Genomic DNA, 26,415 nt, shown 5'->3' with positions numbered 1-26,415 from the left:
AATTAATAATTGGAAATGACATTATTATCTATTTCCCAAGACAATTATCAACTATGAATTAATAATTGGAAATATCCTTACTTAAATGCCTTGCATATTTCCCAAGACAATTATCATAGCCACAACCAATGACCTTCTTTTTTTTTCAAGAAAGAATAAATTAAAAAACAATATTATTTTTTTGGCCAAAAATAAACTTAGTTAGTTAATGAATATTAAATTACCGAAATAAATCAAACCAAATTTAAAAGGGAAGTTTTGATTTTTTTTTAAAAAAAGTGGAGACAACTATTGGTATTTAATTTAAAAAATAAAAGAAAACTAAGGTCCACTTATTCATTTATTCACCTGGAAAATAAAAAACAAAACAGGTTGATAAACCAGAAGATTTAATAGCTTCATGAGGAGATTTTAAATGAGGCAATACCATAATTGACAAGAGTAGTCTTCTTTATAGTGTTTAAAGTTGAAAAAAATCATAAATTGACCATATTTCTCATTGCAGTTTCTGGTTTTTATGATTTTGTTAAACCAAGAAGAAATTACTTTCACATGTGGATAACACAACGCAAGCACTTGCCCTCTTTCATGAGATCGAAAGCTTTGTTGATATCCTCAAATGTCAGATTATGTGTTATATACTCGTCGATCTGAATTTTCTGAAAGAAAACAAAAAATACTGTCAAGAACTCTTCTGGGAAGACTGAGGAGTGTTTGGTATGGGGTAAAGTGAAGATGAGAATGAGAATCTAAAACTCTTCTCATGTTTGGTTCAATTTTTTACAATGAACTTTCCAAGGTCACTCAACTAATCAAAACAAACACCTCTGAATGCATACATGACATGTTCTAAAATATCAAGAAAACTTCATAGTCCTTTTTACAATGAAGTTTGGATACATGGCTAAGCTAGATATCAGACAATAAACCAGTTTATTGATCTCATTATTATGAGAATAGCATGGAACAAATACAAATAGTCCTCATATTTGAGCCATGCACCAAAGCATTACATACTATTGACATTATCTAGCTTATTTTTTCAAGGCAAACCAAAAAGAATGCATTGGTTCAAATGGTTTCTATTGCTAAATTAAAAGAGAAAAGATGATGATACTGAAAGACATTGAACCCAAGAAGCATGTAAAATCTTCAATCAAGTTATTCATGAATTATGGTCAAAGAGACAGAGGTCAAAGATGACCTCCTCTCAATAACATTGAGAGCCTTGACTTATGGCGGATGAATACCGTGGTAACAAAACTATAAAACAAGGCCCAGAAGACTAACCCACTTCTCAAAATTTGTTACAGCCACAAACTAACCCACTCCCTACCAAGATCCATAAAAGAAACTCCTCAAAACCTCTCGATCTATACACCCAAGTAGCAACCTAGAACTTGATCTTATCCCAAAGAACCTCCACTGAACAAGAGGAGTCTTCAACACTAAAAACTTAATGGGAGAATTAAATTTAATAGAGGGGTCATGTTTATCCAGCACTAAAAACTTTGGTCTAGTTGCAAACATATCATATACAAGGAACTATAGTTTTACTAGTTTGCATCTCCTCTCATGTTTTCTATGTTCTGTTTTGAGAAAAGATTTAAGTTTGATAAAATACCTAAAGAGTGCAGAATTTCCATGCATGACCATTTGCACTTTTACTAAGAAATAAACTGTAAAACATACCAAGCTTCAGTTTTCTACCCATTGAACTCCTTTCTATAAATAAAACTAGCATTCTTAAGAGCAGTCAAATAGATATAAGATATAAGCTCATTATGCTACTTAGAGACTTAGAATTTTTTTAGAATACTTTTCTTTTCTTCTATTTCTACAGTTCTCATCAAACATTAACTGCTGCACTTAGATACATTTTGTTTGCAAGAAAAATATATATGTAATAAATCTGAACATTTTTTTCTTCTTTGTCCTCTCCTCCTGTGTTCTCTGTCTTTTTATTTAGGGAATTTACTCATTTGGCACCTTATGTTTTTGCAAAGTATCATTTTGGTACCATCTGCTTTCAATAATGCTCATAAAGTACCCTGTATTTTAAAATTATACATATTTGATACCCTAGACTCAGATTTGATAGATAAAATTTTGTCAATATGATCAAACTGTCATCAGTTATATGCAATTAAGTAATTAAATTTAAATTTAGAACTTACATAATTGACAGCAGTTTGATTAAATTGGTAAAATTTTATTAATTAAATTTGAATTCAGGTACCAAATATGTACGATTTTAAAATACAGGGTACCATATGAGCATTATTGAAAACAGAGGGTACCAAAATGATACTTTGAAAAAATACAGAGTATTAAATGGTTACCTACCCTTTTATTTATTTTATTTTCATCTGTTTGGTCATTATGCAACGTCTTACAAAGTGGCCAATACTTTGTAGTTTGTCCTATCAACTTTTAGTGTCCTATTGTCTATTTAATACCACTTTAAGACCTTGTATGTAGCAAATCAGTTCAAAATTGCACATTTCTACCAATTTGTACATTGCCACCAATTTACCCATATACAAGGTATGAATTAAAATGGTATAAATTAGATAATAGGGTATCAAGTTAGTTCCAGGACGAACAATAAGATACTAAAATGGTATATTCCCCTGCTTAAAAGCTAAACTTAACTACTCTAAGAATCATATATAAATGAAATGCAGAACAAACTAACTTATCATGTTTGCACTACCTTTTCCATGTACATGTCAACTAATGATGGAAGGTCCGATTTCGGTCTCCATCCTCCGAATAGAGATCCTTTTAATGCTCTCCCAGATAGAAATATTCCATAGTGAGCAGATACTTCTGGCTTTACTTTTGGCACACCAAGTGTGACAGTTACACCCCATCCCTGAAGGAAGACACCAGAAGAAGATTGAAGCCAAGTTCACTTTCAGAAAATTTATTTATGAAACATAAATGTGAGAAAGAAATTACATCGCAGCATGATTGCAATGCTGTTGTGATCATTCCAGTGTCACCTATACATTCGAAAGAGTAATCTGCTCCTCCATCCGTAACACGCTTAATAACCTGAATAGATGAATCACGCCAATCATTTGAAAGAAGATAAATTCATGCTCAAACATATTAATTTTATTTTTTCAAGTCAGCTAGTATGATTGTCAAGAAAAGGGTAATTCTCATTATGGTGGTTTAGATGAACAAATATGATACACTCTAGATAGAATCAAATCTGGATTGTAATCAAATATGATATCCAAAGCCAAAGTACAAAGGTCTCAAGCTCTTGGAGACACTTGGTATGTCTACAAAGAGTATAACTCTTTCACAATTACACAAAATAATCAGATATCATCTATGTAAGGCTACTAATTACTATATACATATACTTAGCAGCCCCACCCCAAAAATACAAGACTCTGTCTCTATCTACCCAACTAAGTCTTCTTACAACTCACTCTCTATCAACCAATTAGAAACTACATTTAGGGAAGCTAGGCATATACAATAAAATGAATCCTATTAATTAGTTTTCTGTTTACATCTTGAGTAGGCCAACCTAATTGGTGCCTAACAAAATACCTGCTGAATGGGTTCACTGCAGTCATTAGGATTGAAAAATTCTGTGACTCCAAAACCACTTGCTGTGCAGCCAAAATAGTATACATTATTAATCAAGAATTTCAAATTGAATAAACCTTATAAATCCAAACATAGAAGAGAATAAATCGGTACCTTTTGCAAATTTTTCAGGATTTGTGTCTATACCAATTACTCTAGATGCTCCCCTAAGCTTGGCACCTTGTGCAACCTATAACAAAAACAAAACAAAAAAATCATTTCATGTTTGCAAATATTGATTTAGGGGCCATGTCAAAGTGGAATGTAAATTTTTTATCGAGTCTATGAACTTACAGAAAGGCCTACAGTTCCAAGACCAAATATCACAACAGTTGATCCTTTCGATATATCAGCAGCATTCCAAGCAGCACCCAGACCTAGCAACAAACTTCAATTTGATATTTTAGATTCTTCAACCAATTGAATTCTCATTTCTGATACAACATGCGCAATATGCTCATCCATATCCAAGGACAACTTTCCTATCTAAGGATGACACCACATTTTCCCAGCCATACCTTTATACCTTTACCAAACACATATCTAAAAACATAATGTTTTTACAAAAGTATATAAAGAAATATTATTTTACATTTCAACTATAAATAGACCATGCATAAAATTTTATGCCTTTGGGAACATGGGTGGAAAGAGTGTTCGTCTGAGATTTTCACTTCGGCTAATTTGTTAATCTTAATGTTCCCATTTGAAATCATCATTTCCTGCATTAATGCTTTCCATTCCAATTTTTATATTTGACTTCTTAATTTTAATTTGCACAAAGCCCAAATTTATAAATTTATAAGCAGAAATTCCGAGAAAAATTAAGAAAGAAGAAAAACACTAAAAAAAAAACAGAAAATCATATGGCACCAATATGTCTAGACAATGTACTGAATTAAATGTTACCTGCAGCTACTCCACAACTTAGAACGCATATTTTCTCCAGAGGAACATCTGAGTTGACTTTGACAGCACATCCAGAATGAACAACGATATATTCACTAAAACTAGAAACTGCACAATAATGATAAACAGGCTTTCCTTTTATGAAGAAGCGTGTCTTTTGATCACTATGCATTAAACCTTTCCTTTCCAAGCCCAATACTTGGCATACATTGCTTTTTCCAGATATACACTGTCTACATGTGCTGCATTCTCCTGTGAATACTGTAAGCACATGATCCCCCTCACTAAATTCAGTTACTCCCTGCCCCACACTCTCAACAATCCTGAACATTTTGATAAAGAACACTAAGATATGATTACAGATATTACAAAAAAATCTCACACTCAGACGTATTAGAACTTCAACTCCAAGACTCAGACGTATGATAGCTACACTCGACGCATTAAAACTTCAACTCTAAGACTCTCATACACAGATTAAAGATTTAGAGTAAAAGAAAACAATATTACATTGAAAAGATAATACTAACATAGAAAAGTACATTAATAAAACTGAAGTTCAGAAAGGAACGCATTGAGAATTTGTGACAAAAGTCCATTTTCATCGCATGACTTAACATGATGGAGGAACCAAAAATTTAGTAACTGAAAGATGGGGAAAAGGTTACCCTGATGCTTCATGGCCAAATATCCGAGGAAATATAGTCTGCATCAATAAAAAATTCTCTAAGAAAGATCAGATCAAATTATCCAGAGATATATTTATTAAAAGTCAATTGCTGGTTTTATGGTCAGCACGAAATATAAGATAAGATTTTTAACTTCCAAAAGTGAATATATTGTACATTCTGAGAAAGAGCCAATATTAAGGAAACCATTCAAGAAAATATCAAGAAGTACATTCTTTGGAAAAAATCCACAATGCTCTAATGATTACAAGTAAATGCAATGTACTTACTACGAGTTGTGTTTTATCTAGTATGTTTATGTATGTATTTATTTATTTATATGAAACAAAAGGTTTATTAATAAGAGATGATAGAATATTATCTGTCTTACAGCCTAGACAGTTTAAAAAAAGGATACTGTATATTAAAACATCATAAAAGACATAAAACTATCACATTACAACCACAAATGGCAATCACAAAGAAGTGTTGAGAAAGAGTATGCTTTAAAATCCTTGTTGAAGATCTATATAGCCACCCAATGCATAATTCTGTACCCAAAAAAAAACCGACATCTTCTACATCATTGATAATTCTAATGTTTCTTTCAAGCCATGCTACCCAAAGCACAACAAGGACAGCCACATTCCATAATGTCTTCTCTTTTCAACCCGAAACACTCCCTATGCCCTCCACGCGATACATTATGTCATGAAAAGATGCTGGTGCATCCATAGTGTGCAAACATACCATCTTAACTCTTGTCGCGCTCGAATTGGCAAGAATTTATATAGATGGTCTAGTGGAAGAAATAGATGTCAATAAAATAAGTGTTGTGTTATATTTCTTGTAACATATCAACCAAAAGCATTTCCCACTCTATGAATTTGAAGATCACATTCACATTCTTATGAACCTCCAAATGAATTCTATCAAACTTCCTCTAAAATCTTAATTTAAATCCTTTTTATACAGCACAACTTCCTATGAATTTGCACACAATTTCCTAAGATTTCGTATGACATACTATACATTCTTATTTTTCTTTTACTCCTGTGATTTGCACACAAAAACAGCAATTGTTAAGCCCATTACTACTAGACAAACAAATCTCCTTTGATCAAAGCCTTGCTTCGAAAAGAAATCATTCAGCCCAAAATGTATTTTTTTTGTTTCAACTTCAAAATTGAACCAAAACAGTATGTGTACTGGTCTGTACCCAAACCAAGAAACTCCTCTCTCTCTTGTTTGTTTGGTTCACTTCATATTTAATTATCACTGTGTTAAGTTCATCACACAGGAAAACTACTTAATTCTTTTCATAAATAAAAGAGAAACAAAAACGCAGCAAAGAGAATGGAATAATGCCCATATGAGATTCAAAAACCAGAAAGGATAACTGAGAATAATAACACTCAATAAAGTCAGTTCCTCAAAATCAGAAACTGCTGCAATCATCGAGAGAGGTACCTGAGATTCCCAAGCGGTGATATCAGTGCGGCAGAGAGAAGTGGAGACAACTTTGACCCTAATCTCCATAGGTTGAGGAGGACTCACTTCCACTTCTTCCATCACCAATGGTTGACCAGATCCCCACGCCACCGCAGCTTCTCAAAACAAATGTAACCATTTATTTTACCAGAAAACTAAATCACCCTAATCTATGTATCTCACATTTTTCACATGTATATATACATACCTTTGCAGGTGATGACCTGAGATTGCTTGAGGGAAGACGATGACATTTTCCAAGTCGAAAAGAATCACTGACCCAGCAGAGGAGAATAAGGAATTCCCAAGTAGAAAAATGGAGAAAGCAGTGGGGGTGGTTAGTTCAAGACAACTTTGGTCTTCTTTTCTTCTTCTTTTTTTTTTTGACAGAGGAGTTAGGTTGGTTGGTTGGTTTTTTTTCTTCTTTGAGTGGAGGTTGGTAGGTAGGTTGGTTGTGGCACTTGTGGGTTCAGACAAATTATTTGAAAACTTTTTTTTTGTTTTAATGAAAATAGGCTAACTTTTATTGAATAGAAATTTCATCCAAAAGAATGAATACAAGTTTAGAAGAGGCATCATCTCCTCTAATACAAAGATGGGCTTGAAAACAAGAAATTCTATCATGATAATTAACCATTATGTTTGCAGACCACTTAACTAAATCCAAAGAGACATTATATGACTAGCTCAATGAAACCTTAAAATTATGACAAATGATCTGCTTCGATGAAATTCGATCTAATTCATTAAAAATGTATAATTTTTTACTCCGGTATCCGTTGAAGGTGTTTTTTTTTTATTTTGATATTTTTTTTCGAGATCTACACGTTTAAGATAAGAGCATACACATTTAAAAAGTTTAAAAGCTTGAAAAAACCCCAAAGTTCAAAACAATATTCTAATTTTTTCAAAGTTGGGTATGATTTTAATCTTTAAACTTCTCAAATGTGCATATACACATCTTAAACTTGTAGATATAAAAAAAATATCAAAGTTAAAAAAAATCACCTCAAACGGACACCTGAGTGAAAAGTTATGCATTTTTTCAATGAATTGCATCAAAAACTCTTTTATAGTGTAGACATTGTCATTAGGTCTAACACTACAACAAAAATAGGTTTTAACTTCGGTTTTTACACATAAAGATATTAGGAAATACATAAAAAGTGAAGTTAAAGCTTTTAAAAGATTTTTAACTTCGCTTTTTGGTTTGGCGCTCGTAGCAATTAAGCTATTATTTCGATTATTTACGTAAAGTGAAGTTAAAGGGTAATAGGTGAAGGGACATTTTTCAGAGAAAAAATGACGAAACCTTTTAACTTCGGTTTTTTGCTAAAAACTGAAGCTAAAGGTCTTTATATCCTAGCCCATACGCATTCTCCCTCATTTCCGAAACGCTGAAACCCCCTAAACAGAGAGCAAAAACCTCTATTTCCACCGTGAGAAAAATGATGGTTTCGCCATTTAGCACAATTTTCTTCCATCAATCTTGCTAAAAAAAACTCAAATATATCATAGAAACGTTGTTATTTTCAGTTTTGAGTGAAAAAATTGTGTCTTGACAATGGTGATTTGTGGTGGTCGGAAATGCCCATTGTTTTAGGTTTTTCAACGTATTTTCAGCTTCTATACAAAGTTTTGAGGTTTGTACTATGTATTGATCATTAAATAAATGTTTACATGATTTTTATATATATATATATATTATTTCAGATATTTTATATTTTTTGATAATATATTGATAATGTATATGTGTTTATTGTTGATAATAATGTTTTAGACTTGTATTTGATTATTTAAAAATGTATGAATCTTAAAAAATGTGTTTGTGAATTTTTTTTATTAATCTGGATTTAATATTAATGTATTACTAAATTTATAATTTATTTGATTTATTTTTGTATTTTATAATATGCTTTTATTTAGAATAATTATTTAGAAAACTAATGAAGTTAATATTTTGTTGTTGTTATAAAAAAGTTAATATGTTGTTGTTATAATAAAAAAAAAAGATAAAGTTAATATCTAGGTACAAAAAATTAATTTGTAAAATATAGTTTTAATGTTTAGATATTTTGTTGTTGTAAAAAAATTTCAAGTTAATATTTAGTTAAAATAAAGTTTTATTTGTATAATATGCTTTAATATTTGGTACTAATTATTATAAACTCAATAATTATAATATTTAATTTTGTTTATATTATTTTTAGGACGGTTATTGTTTTGGAAGTAATTTGGTTTTTCATTGGTGGTTACTAGCTTGAAGATTAAATTTAAGGTGAGTAATAATTTTATTTTTATTTAATACTATTGTACATTGTTGACCACGATTTTGGCCAACTGCGAGTAGACGCAAAAACGACAATAAACCTTGAATAGAAAATAAATAACACAAGTAATTTTATAGTGGTTTAGCCTCAATTTGTTGGTAATAGCCTAATCCACTTGGAGTTGTGATATATGTATCCTACACTTAAGATCAGAAAAATACAGAGTTTCTCTCTCTAGAGAATACAATCTTTCTCTCTCTAAGCTCTCTCAGAAAATGCCCCAAGAATGCCCCAAGTAACAGTCCCAAAGTCTCAAAATTAGAGAGTTTCAAAGTCTCAAAAAGACCAGATCCCCCCAAATGATGCCATGAGACATTTATTTATAGGCTCATGGATCGTACATGAGAAATATAGGGTCATTGGTTGTTTCAACCAACTTTAATTAATAAATAATAAACAAATTTAAATTACAACAATATAGCTACTACTTCGGGATATTTGAGAGATTCTCGCTGTAGTTACGAACGATTCGGGTTGAAGTTGTTACTGAGCCTTTACTGAAGAGTCACTAGATGGTAACTTCTGAGATTCTGATTCGTCGACCGACCAAATCTATCCCCGAAGTGACTGGTCGGCCAAGACAATTCACCGATCGGCCAAAGCACACCACCGGTCGGCATGGCACACCACTGGTCGGGCATGACGCACCACCGGTCAGGCATGGAAAATCACACCACTGGTCGGGCATGGCACACCACCGGTCGGCTAAATTTACTTCCTGACCAGTAATATCACAACTCCGCAGGTCAACTCCCAACCTTTTCACTTCTTTAGTGAACACATTTATTGACTATTAATGTGTCATTTACTGACCATGCATTGCCACTTGCCACTTGCCACATCCAATTGCCACGTCATCGAACGAAATCTTGGGGATAACATTTCCCCCCCAAGTTTATTATATGATTTCCTCATATGATAAACTTTTCTTCTAACTCCTAGCAAGGATCTGCGATAAATTTAATAATTATTGTGTCTTAAAATTCCAAAAATGACCTTCTATATTCTCCCGCTTTTTCAAGCAAACCCACGATTGAACTTTTCAGTCCATGAAAACGGAAGTTATCAGTTTCCCATCTTCCATCGCACTTTCTGGTTCATGGGTTTGTATGAACTTTGAAGTTTTCTTGAAACTTTTTGAAACCTTTGAAGTTCCCTTCTAGATCTTATTTGCACAGTCGAAGATTAAGAAAATATGTTTTATACATCACGTTATGCTCCATACCCTTTAGCCCATCAAACTTGTTTCTTTTACCATTCCTAACCGATCAGATTCCTTTTGGCCCTCGGAACCCAAATAACTCCTCCGTACCCAGCTAGCCCCTTGGGTGATTTGCCTCCTCGGGCCCCTAGCCGCTCGGACTTTGTTAGCAGATCGAGTGTTATACATTACGGAGAAATTTGTGAAATCTCCAATTTACCAAAGGGGTACCCCTTCAAGAAAAATTTGATTTCTATAATATGGATTTGAGCGGCATTTTGAAAGTGAATACTAAAGAATCTACAAGAGTAATGGTTATGAAGGTTGTAGCCCTATGTCTTAGACTTCTATGTATAAAATTCCGTACAATTTCGAGGTGTGTAGAGGATCATACGACCAAAATATTGAGAGATGTATGAATATAAGGGAAAAACTTGCAAAAATTGTCATCGAAGAGTGGAAATTTTTTCAAATGTGGACTTAAGGCTCCGTTTCAACTACAATAGAATCATTTATCCATGAGATGTCATGTGGAAAAATATCGAACGAGTGTAATACATTACGAAGAAATTTGTCAAATCTCCAATTTACCAAACGGGTACCCCTTACAAAAAAACTTTGATTTCTATAATATGAATTAGAGCAACATTTTGAAAGTAAATATTAAGAAATCTACAAGGGTAATGGGCACCAAAGTTGTAACCCTTTGTCTTAGGATTCTATGTATAAACTTTCGTGCAATTTCGAGGTGTGTAAAGGGTCATACGACAAAAATACTAAGAGATGTATGAATATAAGGGAAACGCTTGCGAAAATTGCCATCGAAAAGTGGAAATTTTTTCAAATGTGGACTTAAGGCTCCGTTCCAACTCCAATAGAAGCATTTACACATGTGATTTCATGGTGAAAAATATCGAACGAGTAGAACACGAGTGTAATACATTACAGAGAAACTAGTGAAATCTCCTATTTAGCAAAGGGGTACCTCTTTCTGAAAAATTCTGTTTTTATAATATCAATTCGAGAAACATTTTGAAAGTGAATACTAAGGAATCTACAAGGGTAACAGGCACAAAATTTGCAGCCCTATGTCTTAGGCTTCTATGAATAAAATTTCGTGCAATTTCGAGGTGTGTAGAGTGTCATACGGCCAAAATAATGAGAGATGTACGGATATAAGGGAAAATCTTGCGAAAATTGCCATCGAAAAGTGGAAAAAATTTCAAATGTGAACTTAAGGCTCCATTCCAACTCCAATAGAAGCATTTACACATGTGATGTTATGGGAAAAAATATCGAATGAGTAGAACACGAGTGTAATAAATTATGGAGAAATTAGTTAAATCTCCAATTTACCAAAGGGGTACCCCTTTCAGAAAAATTCAATTTCTATAATATGAATTCGACCTATATTTTGAAAGTGAATACTAAGGAATATCCAACGATAATGGGCACAAAAGTCGTAGCCCTATGACTTAGGCATATATGTATAAAATTTCGTGCAATTTCGAGGTGTGTAGAGGGTCATACAACCAAAATACTGAGAGATGTACAAAGATAGGGGAAAAACTTGCGAAAATTGCCATCAAAAAGTGGAAATTTTTTCAAATGTGGACATAAGGCACCGTTCCAACTCCAATAGAAACATTTACACATGTGATGTCATGATGGAAAATATCGAATGAATACAACATGAGTGTAATACATTATGGAGAAATTAATGAAATCTACAATTTACTAAAGGGGCACTCCTTTCAGAAAAATTCAGTTTCGATAATATGAATTCGACCTACATTTTGAAAGTGAATACTAAGGAATCTACAAGAGTAATGGGCACAAAAGTTGTAGCCCCATGTCTTAGGCTTTATTTATACAATTTCATGAAATTTCGAGGTGTGTAGAGGGTCTAACGACCAAAATACTGAAAGAAGTACGAATATAAGGGAAAAACTTGCGAAAATTGCAATTGAAAAGTGGAAAAATTTTCAAATGCTGACTTAAGGCTCCGTTCCAACTCCAATAGAAGCATTTACACATGTGATGTCATGGGGAAAAATATCGAACAAGTATAACACGAGTGTAATACATTACGGAGAAACTAGTGAAATCTCCAATTTAGCAAAGGCCCCTTTCTGAAAAATTTAGTTTTTATAATATCAATTCGAGAAACATTTTGAAAGTGAATACTAAGGAATCTACAAGGATAATGGGCACAAAATTTTTAGCCCTGTGTCTTAGGTTTCTATGTATAAAATTTCGTGCAATTTCGAGGTATGTAGAGTGTCATACGACCAAAATAATGAGAGATGTACGGATATAAGGCAAAAACTTGCGAAAATTGCCATCGAAAAGTGGAAAAATGTTCAAATGTGTACATAAGGCTCCGTTCCAACTCCAATAGAAGCATTTACACATGTGATGTTATGGGGGAAAATATCGAACGAATAGAACACGAGTGTAATACATTACGGAGAAATTAGTGAAATCTCCAATTTACAAAAGGGGTACCCCTTTCAGAAAAATTCAATTTCTATAATATGAATTCAACCTATATTTTTAAAGTGAATACAAAGGAATCTCCAAGGGTAATGGGCACAAAATTCATATCCCTATGTCTTAGGCTTCTATGTATAAAATTTCGTGCAATTTCGAGGTATGTAGAGTATCATACGGCTAAAATACTGGGAGATGTACGGATATAAAGGAAAAACTTGCGAAAATTGCCATCGAAAAGGGGAAAAAAATTTCAAATGTGGACTTAAGGCTCCGTTTCAACTCCAATCGATGCATTTATCCATGAGATGTGTTGGGGAAAAATATCGAACAAGTTGAACACAAGTGTAATACATTACGGAGAAATTAGTGAAATCTCCAATTCACCAAAGGGGTACCCCTTTCAGAAAAGTTCGATTTCTACAATATAAATTCGAGCAATATTTTGAAAGTTAATACTAAGGAATCTATGAGGGTCATGGGCACAAAAGTTGTAGCCCTGTCTCTTAGTCTTCTATGTATAACATTTCGTGCAAATTCGAGGTGTGTAAATGGTGATACTATCAAAATACTGAGAGATGTACGAATATAAGGCAAACACTTGCGAAAATTGCCATCGAAAAGGGGAAATTTTTTTCAAATGTGGACTTAAGGCTTCGTTTCAACTCACATCGATGCATTTACCCATGAGATGTGTTGGGGAAAAATATCGAACGAGTTGAACATGAATGTAATACATTACGGAGAAATAAGTGAAATCTCCAATTCACCAAAGGGGTACCCCTTTTAGAAAAGTTTGATTTCGAGCAATGTTTTGAAAGTGAATACTAAATAATCTCCAAGGGTCATGGGCACAAAATTTGTAGCTCAATGTATTAGACTTCTATGTATAAAATTTCGTGCAAATTCGTGGTGTGTAGAGGATTATACGGTCAAAATACTGAGAGATGTACGAATGTAAGGCAAAACCTTGCGAAAATTGCCATCGAAAAGGGGAAATTTTTTTCAAATGTGGACTGAAGGCTCCTTTTGAACTCCAATCGATGCATTTACCCATATGATCTCTTGGGGAAAAATATCGAATGACTTGAATACGAGTGTAATACATTATGGAAAAAATAGTGAAATCTTCAATTCACCAAAGGGGTACCCCTTTCAGAAAAGTTTGATTTCTATAATATGAATTCGAGCAATGTTTTAAAAGTGAATACTATGGAATCTGCGAGGGTCATGGGCACAAAAGTTGTAGCTCAATGACTTAGACTTCTATGTATAATATTTCGTGCAAATTTTAGGTCTGTAGAGGGTGATACGGTCAAAATACTGATTGATGTACGAATATAAGGCAAAAACTTGTGAAAATTGCCATCGAAAAGGGGAAAAAAATTTCAAATGTGGACTTAAGGCTCCATTTCAATCCAATCGATGCACTTACCCATGATATGTGTTGGGGAAAAATATTGAATGTCTTGAACACGAGTGTAATACATTACGGAGAAATTAGTGAAATCTCCAATTCACCAAAGGGGTACCCCTTTCAGAAAAGTTCGATTTCTATAATATGAATTCGAGCAATGTTTTAAAAGTGAATACTAATTATTCTCCAAGGGTCGTGAGCAAAAAAGTTGTAGCCCTATGTCTTAGGCTTCTATATAGAAAATTCCGTGCAAAATCAAGGTGTGTAGAGGGTGATACGGTCAAAATACTAAGAGATATACGAATATAAGGCCAAAACTTGCGAAAATTTCCATCGAAAAGGGGAAATTGTTTTCAAATGTGGACTTAAGGCTCCATTTCAACTCCAATAGATGCATTTACCCATGAGATCTCTTGTTGAAAAATATGGAACGAGTTGAACACGAGTGTAATACATTACGGAGAAATTAGTGAAATCTCCAATTCACCAATGGGGTACCCCTTTCAGAAAAGTTCGATTTCAATAATATGAATTCGAGCAATATTTTGAAAGTGAATACAAATTAATCTCCGAGGGTCGTGAGCACAAAAGTTGTAGCCCTATGTCTTAGGCTTCTATGTAGAAAATTTTGTGCAAAATCGAGGTGTGTAAAGGGTGATACGATCAAAATACTAAGAGATATACGAATATAAGACCAAAACTTGCGAAAATTTCCATCGAAAAGGGGAATTTTTTTTCAAATGTTGACTTAAGGCTCCATTTCAACTCCAATAGATGCATTTACCCATGAGATCTCTTGGTGAAAAATATCAAACGAGTTGAACACGAGTGTAATACATTAAGGAGAAATTAGTGAAATCTCCAATTCACCAATGGGGTACCCCTTTCAGAAAAGTTCGATTTCAATAATATGAATTCGAGCAATGTTTTGAAAGTGAATACTATGGAATTTGCGAGGGTCATGGGCACAAAATTTGTAGCTCAATGTATTAGACTTCTATGTATAAAATTTCGTGAAAATTCGTGGTGTGTAGAGGATTATACGGTCAAAATACTGAGAGATGTACGAATGTAAGGCAAAAACTTGCGAAAATTGCCATCGAAAAGGGGAAATTTTTTTCAAATGTGGACTGAAGGCTCCTTTTGAACTCCAATCGATGCATTTACCCATATGATCTCTTGGGGAAAAATATCGAATGACTTGAATACGAGTGTAATACATTATGGAAAAAATAGTGAAATCTCCAATTCACCAAAGGGGTACCCCTTTCAGAAAAGTTCGATTTCTATATTATGAATTCGAGCAATGTTTTGAAAATGAATACTAAAGAATCTGCAAGGGTCATGTGCACAAAAGTTGTAGCCCTATTTCTTAGGCTTCTATGTATAAATATTTCGTGTGAATTCGAGGTGTGTAGAGGATTATTCGGTCGAAATACTGAGAGATATATGAAAGTAAGGCAAAAACTTGTGAAAATTGCCATCGAAAAGGGGAAATTTTTTTCAAATGTGGACTTAAGGCTCCATTTCAACTCCAATAGATGCATTTACCCATAGGTCTCTTGGGGAAAAATATCAAATGAGTTGAACAGGAGTTTAATACATTACGGAGAAATTAGTGAAATCTCCAATTCACCAAAGGGGTACCTCTTTCAGAAAAGTTTGATTTCTATGATAAGAATTCGAGCAATGTTTTAAAGTGAATACTACGAAATCTCCGAGGGTCATGGACACAAAAGTTGTAGCTCTATGTCTTGGGCTTCTATGTATAAAAGTTCGAGCTAATTTGAGGTGTGTAGAGGATGATACGGTCAAAATACTAATTGATGTACTAATATAAGGCAAAAACTTGCAAAATTTGCCATTGAAAAAGGGAAATTTTTTTCAAATGTGGCCTAGAGGCTCCTTTTGAACTCAATGAGATGTGTTGGGGAAAAATATCGAACGAGTTGAACACGAGTTTAATACATTATGGAAAAATTAGTGAAATCTCCAATTCACCAAAATGGTACACCTTTCAGAAAAATTTGATTTCTATAAGTTTGAGCAATGTTTTGAAAGTGAATACAAAGGAATCTTCGAGGGTCATGGGCACAAAAGTTGTACGAATATAAGGCAAAAACATGCAACGATTGCTATCGAAACGGGGAATTTTTTTTCAAATTTGGACTTAAGGCACCTTTTTGAACTCTAATATATGCATTTACCCGTGTGATGTGTTGGGGAAGAATATCGAACAAGTTGAACACGAGTGTAATACATTATGGAGAAATTAGTGAAATCTCTAATTCACCAAAGGGGTACCCCTTTCAGAAAAGTTCGATTTCTATAATATGAATTCGAGAAATGTTTTGAAAGTGAATACTAAGGAATCTGCGAGGGTCTTGGGCACAAAAGTTGGAGCCCTATGTCTTAGGCTTCTATGTCTAAAATTTCATGCAAATTTCAGGTGTGTAGAGGATGATAAGGTCAAAATACTGAGAGATGTACGAATATAAGGCAAAAACTTTCGAAAATTGCCATCGAAATGGGGAAATTTTTTCCAAATATGGACTTAAGGCACCTTTTGAACTCCATGAGATGTGTTGGGGAAAAATATCGAACGATTTGAACATGAGTGTAATACATTATGGAGAAATTAGTGAAATCTCCAATTCACCAAAGTGGTACCCCTTTCAGAAAAGTTTGATTTCTATAATATGAATTTTAGCAATGTTTGGAAAGTGAATACTAAGGAATCTGTGATGGTCATGGGCACAAAAGTTGTATCCCTATGTCTTAGGCTTCTATTTATAAAATTTCGTGCAAATTAGAATTTTGTAGAGGATGATACGTTCAAAATACTAACAGATGTACGAATATATGGAAAAAACTTGCGAAAATTGCCATCGAAAAGGGGAAATCTTTTTCAAATGTTTACTTAAGGCTCCTTTTGAACTCTAATCAATGCATTTACCCATGATATGTCTTGGGAAAAAATATCAAACGAGTTTAACACGATTGTAAAACATTATGGAGAAATTAGTGAAATCTCCAATTCACCAATGGGGTAACCCTTTCAGAAAAGTTCGATTTCAATAATATGAATTCGAGCAATGTTTTGAAAGTGAATACTATGGAATATGCGAGGGTCATGGGAACAAAATTTGTAGCTCAATGTATTACACTTCTATGTATAAAATTTCGTGCAAATTCGTGCTGTGTAGAGGATTATACGGTCAAAATACTGAGAGATGTACGAATGTAAGGCAAAAACTTGCGAAAAATTGCCATCGAAAAGGGGAAATTTTTTTCAAATGTGGACTGAAGGCTCCTTTTGAACTCCAATCAATGCATTTACCCATATGATCTCTTGGGGAAAAATATCGAATGACTTGAATATGAGTGTAATACATTATGGAAAAAATAGTGAAATCTCCAATTCACCAAAGGGGTACCCCTTTCAGAAAAGTTTGATTTCTATAATATGAATTCGAGCAATGTTTTAAAAGTGAATAATATGGAATCTGCGAGGGTCATGGGCACAAAAGTTGTAGCTCAATGACTTAGACTTCTATGTATAATATTTCGTGCAAATTCGAGGTGTGTAGAGGATTATACGTTCAAAATACTGAGAGATGTACGAATATAAGGAAAAAACTTGCGAAAATTGCCATCGAAAAGGGGAAAAAAAATTCAAATGTGGACTGAAGGCCCCTTTTGAACTCCAATCGATGCATTTAGCCATATGATCTCTTGGGGAAAAATATCGAATTACTTGAATACAAGTGTAATACATTATGGAAAAATTAGTGAAATCTCCAATTCACCAAAGGGGTACCCCTTTCAGAAAAGTTCAATTTCTATAATATGAATTCGAGCAATGTTTTGAAAGTGAATACTAAGGAATCTGCGAGGGTCATGTGCACAAAAGTTGTAGCCCTATTTCTTATGCTTCTATGTATAAATATTTCGTGCGAATTCGAGGTGTGTAGAGGAATATACGGTCAAATTACTGAGAGATATATGAAAATAAGGCAAAAACTTGCGAAAATTTCCATCGAAAAGGGGAATTTTTTTTCAAATGTGGACTTAAGGCTCCGTTTCAACTCCAATAGATGCATTTACCCATGAGGTCTCTTGGCGAAAATTATTAAACAAGTTGAACACGAGTGTAATACATTATGGAGAAATTAGTGAAATCTCCAATTCACCAAAGGGGTACCCCTTTAAGAAAAGTTGGATTTCTATAATATGAATTCGATCAAAGTTTTAAAAGTGAATACTACGGAATCTCCGAGGGTCATGTGCACAAAAGTTGTAGCTCTATCTCTTGAGCTTCTATGTAAAATATTTCGAGGTAAGTTGATGTATATAGAGGGTGATATGGTCAAAATACTAATTGATGTACTAATATAAGGGAAAAACTTGCGAAAATTGCCATCGAAAAGGGGAAAAAATTTTCAAATGTTGACTTGAGGCTCCTTTTGAAATCCATGAGATGTGTTGGGGAAAAATATCAAACAAGTTGAACACGAGTGTAATACATTATGGAGAAATTAGTGAAATCTCTAATTCACCAAAGGGGTACCCCTTTTAGAAAAGTTCGATTTCTATAATATGAAATTGAGTAATGTTTTGAAAGTTAATACTAAAAAATCTGTGAGGGTCTTGGGCACAAAAGTCATAGCCCTATGTCATAAGCTTCTATGTATAAAATTTCGTGCAAATTCAAGGTGTGTAGAGGGTGATACGCTCAAAATACTGAGAGATGTACGAATATAAGGCAAAAACATGCGAAAATTGCTATCGAAAAGGGGAATTTTTTTCAAATGTGGACTAAAGGCCCCTTTTGAACTCCAGTAGATGAATTTTCTCATGAGATGTGTTGGGGAGAAATATCGAACGAGTTGAACACGAGTGTATTACATTATGAAGAAATTAGTGAAATCTCCAATTCACCAAAGGGGTACCCCTTTCAGAAAAGTTCGATTTCTATAATATGAATTCAACCAATGGATTGAAAGTGAATGCTAAGGAATCTGCGCGGGTCTTGGGCACAAAAGTTGGAACCCTATGTCTTAGGTTTCTATGTATAAAATTTCGTGAAAATCTCAGGTGTGTAGAGGATGATAAGGTCCAAACACTGAGAGATGTATGAATAAAAGACAAAAATTTGCAAAAATTGCCATCGAAAAGGGGAAATTTTTTTCAAATGTTGACTTAAGGCTCCTTTTGAACTCCAATCGATGAATTTATCCATGAAATGTGTTGGGGTAAAAATATCGAAAGATTTGAACACGAGTGTAATACATTACAGAGAAATTAGTGAAATCTCCAATTCACCAAATTGGTACCCCTTTCAGAAAGTTCGATTTCTATAATATGAATTCGAGTAATGTTTTGAAAGTGAATACTAATGAATCTGTTTGGATCATGGGAACAAAAGTTGTATCCCTATGTCTTGGGCTTCTATGTATAAATTTTCGTGAAAATTCGAGGTGTGTAGAGGATGATACGATCAACATAGTGAGAGACGTACGAATATAAAGCAAAAATTTCCGAAAATTGACATCTAGAAAGGGAAATTTTTCCAAATGTCTACTTATGGCTCCTTTTGAACTCTAATCGATGCATTTATACATGATATGTGTTGGGGAAAAATATCGAACGAGTTGAACACGAGAGTAATACATTACGGAGAAATTAGTGAAATCTCTAATTCACCAAAGGGGTACCCCTTTTAGAAAAGTTCGATTTTTATTATATGAATTCGAGCAATGTTTTGAAAGTGAATACTTAGGAATCTATGTGGGCCATGGGCACAAAAGTTGTAGCTCTATGTCTTAGGCTTCTATGTTAAAAATTTCGAGCAAATTTGAGGTGTGTAGAGGGTGATACATTCAATATACTGATTGATGTACGAATATAAGGCAAAAACTTGCGAAAATTGCCAACAAAAAGGGGAATTTTTTTTAAAATGTGGACTTAAGGATCCATTTCAACTCCAATAGATGCATTTACCAATGAGATCTCTTGGGGAAAAATGTCGAACGAGTTGAACATGAGTGTAATACATTACGGAGAAATTAGTGAAATCTCTAATTCACCGAAGGGGTACCCCTTTCAGAAAAGTTCGATTTCTATAATATGAATTCGAGCAATGTTTTGAAAGTGAATAACAAGTAATATGCGAGGGTCGTGGGCACAAAATTTTTAGCCCTATGTCTGAGGCTTCTATGTATAAAATTTCGTGCAAAATTGAGGTGTGTAGAAAATGATACGGTCAAAATACTGAGAGATGTACGAATATAAGGCAAAAACTTGCGACAATTGCCATCGAAAAGGGGAAAAAATTTTCAAATGTCTACTTAAGGCTCCTTTTGAACTCCATAAGATGAGTTGGGAAAAATATCAAACGAGTTGAACACGAGTGTAATACATTATGGAGAAATTAGTGAAATCTCTAATTCACAAAAGGGTTACCACTTTTAGAAAAGTTCGATTTCTATAATATGAAATCGAGCAATGTTTTGAAAGTGCATACTAAGGAATCTGTGAGGTTATTGGGCACAAAAGTCATAGCCCTATGTCTTAGGCTTCTATGTATAAAATTTCGTGCAAATTCAAGGTGTGTAGAGGGTGATACGGTTAAAATACTGAGAGATATACGAATATAAGGAAAAAACATGCGAGAATAGCAATCGAAAAGGGGAATTTTTTTCAAATTTGGACTAAAGGCACCTTTTGAACTCCAATAGATGAATTTATCTATGAGATGTGTTGGGGAAAAATATCGAACGAGTGTATTACATTCTGGAGAAATTAGTGAAATCTCAAATTCAACAAAGGTGTACCCCCTTCAGAAAAGTTCGATTTCTATAATATGAATTCGAGCAATGATTTGAAATGGAATGCTAAGGAATATGCGAGGGTCTTGGGCACAAAATTTGGAGCCCTATGTCTTAGGCTTCTATGTATAAAATTTCGTGCAAATTTCAGGTTTGTAGAAGATGATAAGGACAAAATACTGAGAGATGTACGAATATAAGGCAAAAACTTGCGAAAATTGCCATCGAAAAGGCGAAAATTTTATCAAATGTGGACTTAAGGCTCCGTTTGAACTCCAATAGATGCATTTACCCATGAGAACTCTTGGGGGAAAATATCGAACGAGTTGAACACGAGTGTAATACATTACAGAGAAATTAGTGAAATCTCCAATTCACCAAAGGGGTACCCCTTTAAGAAAAGTTCGATTTCTATAATATGAATTCGAGTAATATTCTGAAAGTGAACTCTAAGGAATCTCCATGGGTCATGGGCACAATAGTTGTAGACCTATGTCTTAGGCTTCTTTGTATAAATTTTTGGGCAAATTCGAGGTGTGTAGAGGGAGATACTGAGAGATGTACAAATATAAGGCAAAAACTTGCGAAAATTGGCATCGAAAAGGGGAAAAAAATTTCAAATGTGGACTTAAGGCTCTGTTACAACTCCAATCGATGAATTTACCCATGAGATGTGTTGGGGAAAAATATCGAACGATTTTAACACAAGTGTAATATATTACGAAGAAATTATTGAAATCTACAATTCACCAAAGGGGTGCCCCTTTTAGAAAAGTTCGATTTCTAATATATGAATTCGAGCAATGATTTAAAAGTAATTACTAAGGAATCTGCGAGGGTCATGGGCACAAAAGTTGTAGCTGTATATCTTAGGCTTCTATGTTTAAAATGTCGAGCAAATTTTAGGTCTGTAGAGGGTGATACGGTCAAAATACTGATGGATGTACGAATATAAGGCAAAAACTTGCGAAAATTGCCATCGAAAAGGGGAATTTTTATTTTCAAATGTGGAGTAAAGGCTCCATTTCAATCCAATAGATGCACTTACCCATGAGATCTCTTGGTGAAAAATATCAAACGAGTTGAACACGAGTGTAATACATTATGGAGAAGTTAGTGAAATCTCCAATTCACCAAAGGGGTACCCCTTTCAGAAAAGTTCGATATCTATAATATGTATTCGAGAAATGTTTTGAAAGTGAATACTAAGTAATCTTCGAAGGTCATGGGCACAAAAGTTGTAGCTCTGTTTCTTAGGCTTCTATGTTTAAAACTTCGTACAAATTCAAGGTGTGTAGAGGATGATACGGTCAAAATACTGATTGATGTACGAATATAAGGCAAAAACTTGCGAAAATTGCCATCGAAAAGGGGAAATTTTTTACAAATGTGGACGTCAGGCTCCGTTTCAACTCCAATAGTTGTATTTACCCATGAGATGTGTTTGGGAAAAATATCGAACGAGTTGAACACGAGTGTAATACATTACGGAAAAATTAGTGAAATCTCCAATTCAACAAAGGCATACCCTTTTCAGAAAAGTTCGATTTCTATAATATGAATTCGAGCAATATTTTGAAAGTGAATACTAAGGAATCTGCGAGGCTCATGGGCACAAAAGTTGTAGCTCTATGACTTAGGCTTCAGTGTATAAAATTTCGTGCAAATTTTAGGTGTGTAGAGGGTGATATGGTGAAAATACTGAGAGATATAGGAATATAAGGCAAAAATTTGAGAAATTGCCATCGAAAAGGGGAATTTATTTTTCAAATGTGGACTTAAGGCTCCGTTACAACTCCAATAGATGCATTTACCTATGAGATGTATTGGGTAAAAATATCAAATGATTTGAACACGAGTGTAATACATTATGGAGAAGTTAGTGAAATCTCCAATTCACCAAAGGGGTACCCCTTTCAGAAAAGTTCGATATCTATAATATGTATTGGAGAAATGTTTTGAAAGTGAATGCTAAGTAATCTTCGAGGGTCATGGGCACAAAAGTTGTAGCTATATGTCTTAGGCTTCTATGTTTAAAATTTCATACAAATTCAAGGTGTGTAGAGGATGATACGGTCAAAATACTGATTGATGTACGAATATAAGGCAAAAACTTGCAAAAACTGCCATCGAAAAGGGGAATTTTTTTTCAAATGTGGACTTACGCTCCGTTTCAACTCCAATAGATGTATTTACCCATGAGATGTGTTTGGGAAAAATATCGAACGAGTTGAACACGAGTGTAATACATTACGGAAAAATTAGTGAAATCTCCAATTCAACAAAGGCGTACCTCTTTCAGAAAAGTTCGATTTCTATAATATGAATTCGAGTAATATTTTGAAAGTGAATACTAAGGAATCTGCGAGGCTCATGGGCACAAAAGTTGTAGCTCTATGACTTAGGCTTCAGTGTATAAAATTTCGTGCAAATTTCAGGTGTGTAGAGGGTGATACGGTGAAAATACTTAGAGATGTAGGAATATAAGCAAAAAATTTGAGAAAATTGCCATCGAAAAGGGGAATTTTTTTTTCAAATGTGGACTTAAGGCTCTGTTAAAACTCCAATAGATGCATTTACCCATGAGATGTGTTTGGGAAAAATATCGAATGAGTTGAACACGAGTGTAATACATTATGGAAAAATTAGTGAAATCTCCAATTCACCAAAGGGGTACCCCTTTCAGAAAACATCGATTTCTATAATATGAATTCGAGCAATATTTTAAAAGTGAATACTAAGGAAAGTGCGAGGGTCATGGGCACAAAAGTCGTAGCACTATGTCTTATTCTTCTATGTTTAAAATTTCGTACAAATTCAAGGTGTGTAGAGGATGATACGGTAAAAATACTGATTTATGTACGAATATATGGCAAAAACTTGCGAAAATTACCATCGAAAAGGGGAATTTTTTTTTTCAAATGTGGACTTCAAGCTCCGTTTCAACTCCAATAGATGCATTTACCCATGAGATGTGTTTGGGAAAAATATCGAACGAGTTGAACACGAGTGTAATACATTACAGAAAAATTAGTGAAATCTCTAATTCACCAAAGGGGTACCTATTTGAGAAAAGTTCGATTTCTATAATATGACCTCGAGCAATGTTTTGAAAGTGAATAATAATGAATCTGCGAGGCTCATGGGCACAAAAGTTGTAGCTCTATGACTTAGGCTTCTGTGTATAAAATTTCGTGCAAATTTGAGGTGTTTATAAGGTGATATGATCAAAATACTGATAGATGTACGAATATAAGGCAAAAACTTGCGAAAATTGCCATCGAAAAGGGGAATTTTTTTTTGAAATGTGGACTTAAGGCTCCGTTTCAACTCCAATAGATTCATTTACCCATGAGATCTCTTGGTGAAAAATATCGAAAGAGTTGAACATGAGTGTAATACATTATGAAGAAATTACTGAAATCTCCAATTCACCAAACGGGTACCCCTTTCAGAAAACATTGATTTCTATAATATGAAGTCGAGCAATATTTTGAAAGTGAATACTACGGAAACTGCGAGGGTCATGGGCACAAAAGTTGTAGCCCTATGTCTTATTCTTCTTTATATAAAATTTCGTGAAAATTAGAGGTGTGTAGAGGATAATACGGTCAAAATACTGAGATATGTACGAATATAATGCAAAAACTTGCGAAAATTGCAATCGAAAAAGGGAATTTTTTTTCAAATGTCTACTTAAGGCTCCTTTTGAACTCCAATCGATGCAATTTCCCATGAGATGTGTTGGGGAAAAATATCGCACGAGTTGAACACGAGTGTAATACATTATGGAGAAATTAGTGAAATCTCTAATTCACCAAAGGGGTACCCCTTTCAGAAAAGTTCGATATCTATAATATGAATTCGAACAATGTTTTGAAAGTGAATACTAAGTAATCTATGAGGGTCATGGGCACAAAAGTGTTAGCTCTATGTCTTAGGCTTCTATGTTTAAAATTTCGAGCAAATTTGAGGTCTGTAGAGGGTGATACGGTTAAAATACTGTTTGATGTACGAATATAAGGCAAAAACTTGCGAAAATTGCCATCGAAAAGGGGAATTTTTTTTTCAAATGTGGACTTAAGGCTCCGTTTCAACTCCAATAGATGCATTTACCCATGAGATATCTTGGGGAAAAATATCGAAAGAGTTGAACATGAGTGTGATACATTACCAAGAAATTTGTGAAATCTCCAATTCACCAAAGGGGTACCCCTTTCAGAAAAGTTTGATTTCTTTAATTTGAATTCCAGCATTGTTTTGAAATAGAATACTAATGAATTTGTGTAGGTCATGGGCACAAAATTTTTAGCCCTATGTGTTAGGCTTCTATGTATAAAATTTCGTGCAAATTGGAGGTGTGTAGAAGATTATACCATTCAAATACTGAGAGATGTACGAATATAAGGCAAAAACTTGCGAAAATTGCCATCGATAAGGGGAAATTTTTTTCATATGTGGACTTAAGGCTCCTTTTGAACTCCAATCGATGCATTTTCCAATGAGATGTGTTGGGAAAAAATTTCGAACGAGTTGAACACGAGTGTAATACATTATGGAGAAATTATGGCAATCTCCAATTCACCAAAGGGGTACCCCTTTCAGAAAAGTTCGATTTCTATAATATGAATTCGAACAATGTTTTGAAAATGAATAATAAGGAATATGCGAGGGTCATGGGCACAAAAGTTATATCCATGTCTTAGGCTTCTATGTATAAAATTTCGTGCAAATTTGAGGTGTGTAGAGGATGATACGGTCAAAATATTGAGAGATGTACAAATATAAGGCAAAAACTTGCGAAAATTGTCATCTAAAAGGGGAAGATTTTTTCAAATGTGGACTTAAGGCTCCTTTTGAACTCCAATCGATGCATTTACCCATGAGATGTGTTTGGTGAAAATATCGAAAGAGTTGAACACGAGTGTAATACATTATGGAAAAATTAGTGAAATCTACAATTCACCAAAGTGGTACCCCTTTTAGAAAAGTTCGATTTCTATAATATGAATTCGAGCAATGTTTTGAAAGTGAATACTAAGGAATCTGCGAGGGTCATGGGCACAAAAGTTGTAGCTCTATGACTTAGGCTTTTATGTATAAAATTTCGAGCAAATTTGAGGTGTGTAGAGGGTGATACGGTCAAAATACTTAGTGATGTACGAATATAAGGCAAAAATTTGCGAAAATTGCCATCGAAAAGGAGAAATTTTTTTTCTAATGTGGACTTAAGGCTCCGTTTCAACTCCAATAGATGAATTTACCCATGAGATCTCTTTGGGAAAAATATCGAAAGAGTGTAACACGAGTGTAAAACATTATGGAGAAATTAGTGAAATCTCCAATTCACCAAAGGGGTACCCCTTTCAGAAAAGTTTGATGTCTATAATATGAATTTGAGCAATGTTTTGAAAGTGAATACTGAGGAATATGCGTGGGTCATGGGCACAAAATTTGTAGCCCT

At 34.0% G+C, this 26,415-nt stretch overlaps 1 protein-coding gene across 1 annotated transcript; it reads right to left on the bottom strand.

Annotated features, from left to right (window-relative positions):
• Positions 1-372: 372 nt before the first annotated feature.
• On the bottom strand, positions 373-7,131 carry LOC133801650 (alcohol dehydrogenase-like 6). Its single transcript, XM_062239898.1, has 10 exons — positions 6,889-7,131; positions 6,660-6,796; positions 5,190-5,227; positions 4,522-4,844; positions 3,907-3,989; positions 3,727-3,802; positions 3,574-3,635; positions 2,965-3,060; positions 2,717-2,878; positions 373-659 (listed from the first exon to the last, which is right to left on the bottom strand). The coding sequence occupies exons 1-10, from the start codon at positions 6,932-6,934 to the stop codon at positions 549-551; spliced, it is 1,134 nt and encodes a 377-aa protein (XP_062095882.1). The 5' UTR covers positions 6,935-7,131; the 3' UTR covers positions 373-548.
• Positions 7,132-26,415: the final 19,284 nt, after the last annotated feature.

This window comes from Humulus lupulus, chromosome 9 (genome assembly GCF_963169125.1).
Source record: "Humulus lupulus chromosome 9, drHumLupu1.1, whole genome shotgun sequence".
In the NCBI taxonomy this organism is placed as follows: Eukaryota; Viridiplantae; Streptophyta; class Magnoliopsida; order Rosales; family Cannabaceae; genus Humulus; species Humulus lupulus.
Note: the sequence above shows the minus strand (reverse complement) of the source record. Positions and strands in the feature narration are given on the sequence as shown.

What these genes read in the sequence shown, in the direction of transcription:
- LOC133801650 (XM_062239898.1), bottom strand. Translation starts at nt 6,934, where the DNA reads ATGTCATCGTCTTCCCTCAAGCAATCTCAGGTCATCACCTGCAAAG. An exon ending in TCAGGTCATCACCTGCAAAG is followed by an intron (nt 6,797 to 6,888) that starts GTATGTATATAT and finishes TGTTTTGAGAAG; the next exon opens with CTGCGGTGGCGTGGGGATCT. An exon ending in AAGTTGTGGAGTAGCTGCAG is followed by an intron (nt 3,990 to 4,521) that starts GTAACATTTAAT and finishes GTTTGTTGCTAG; the next exon opens with GTCTGGGTGCTGCTTGGAAT.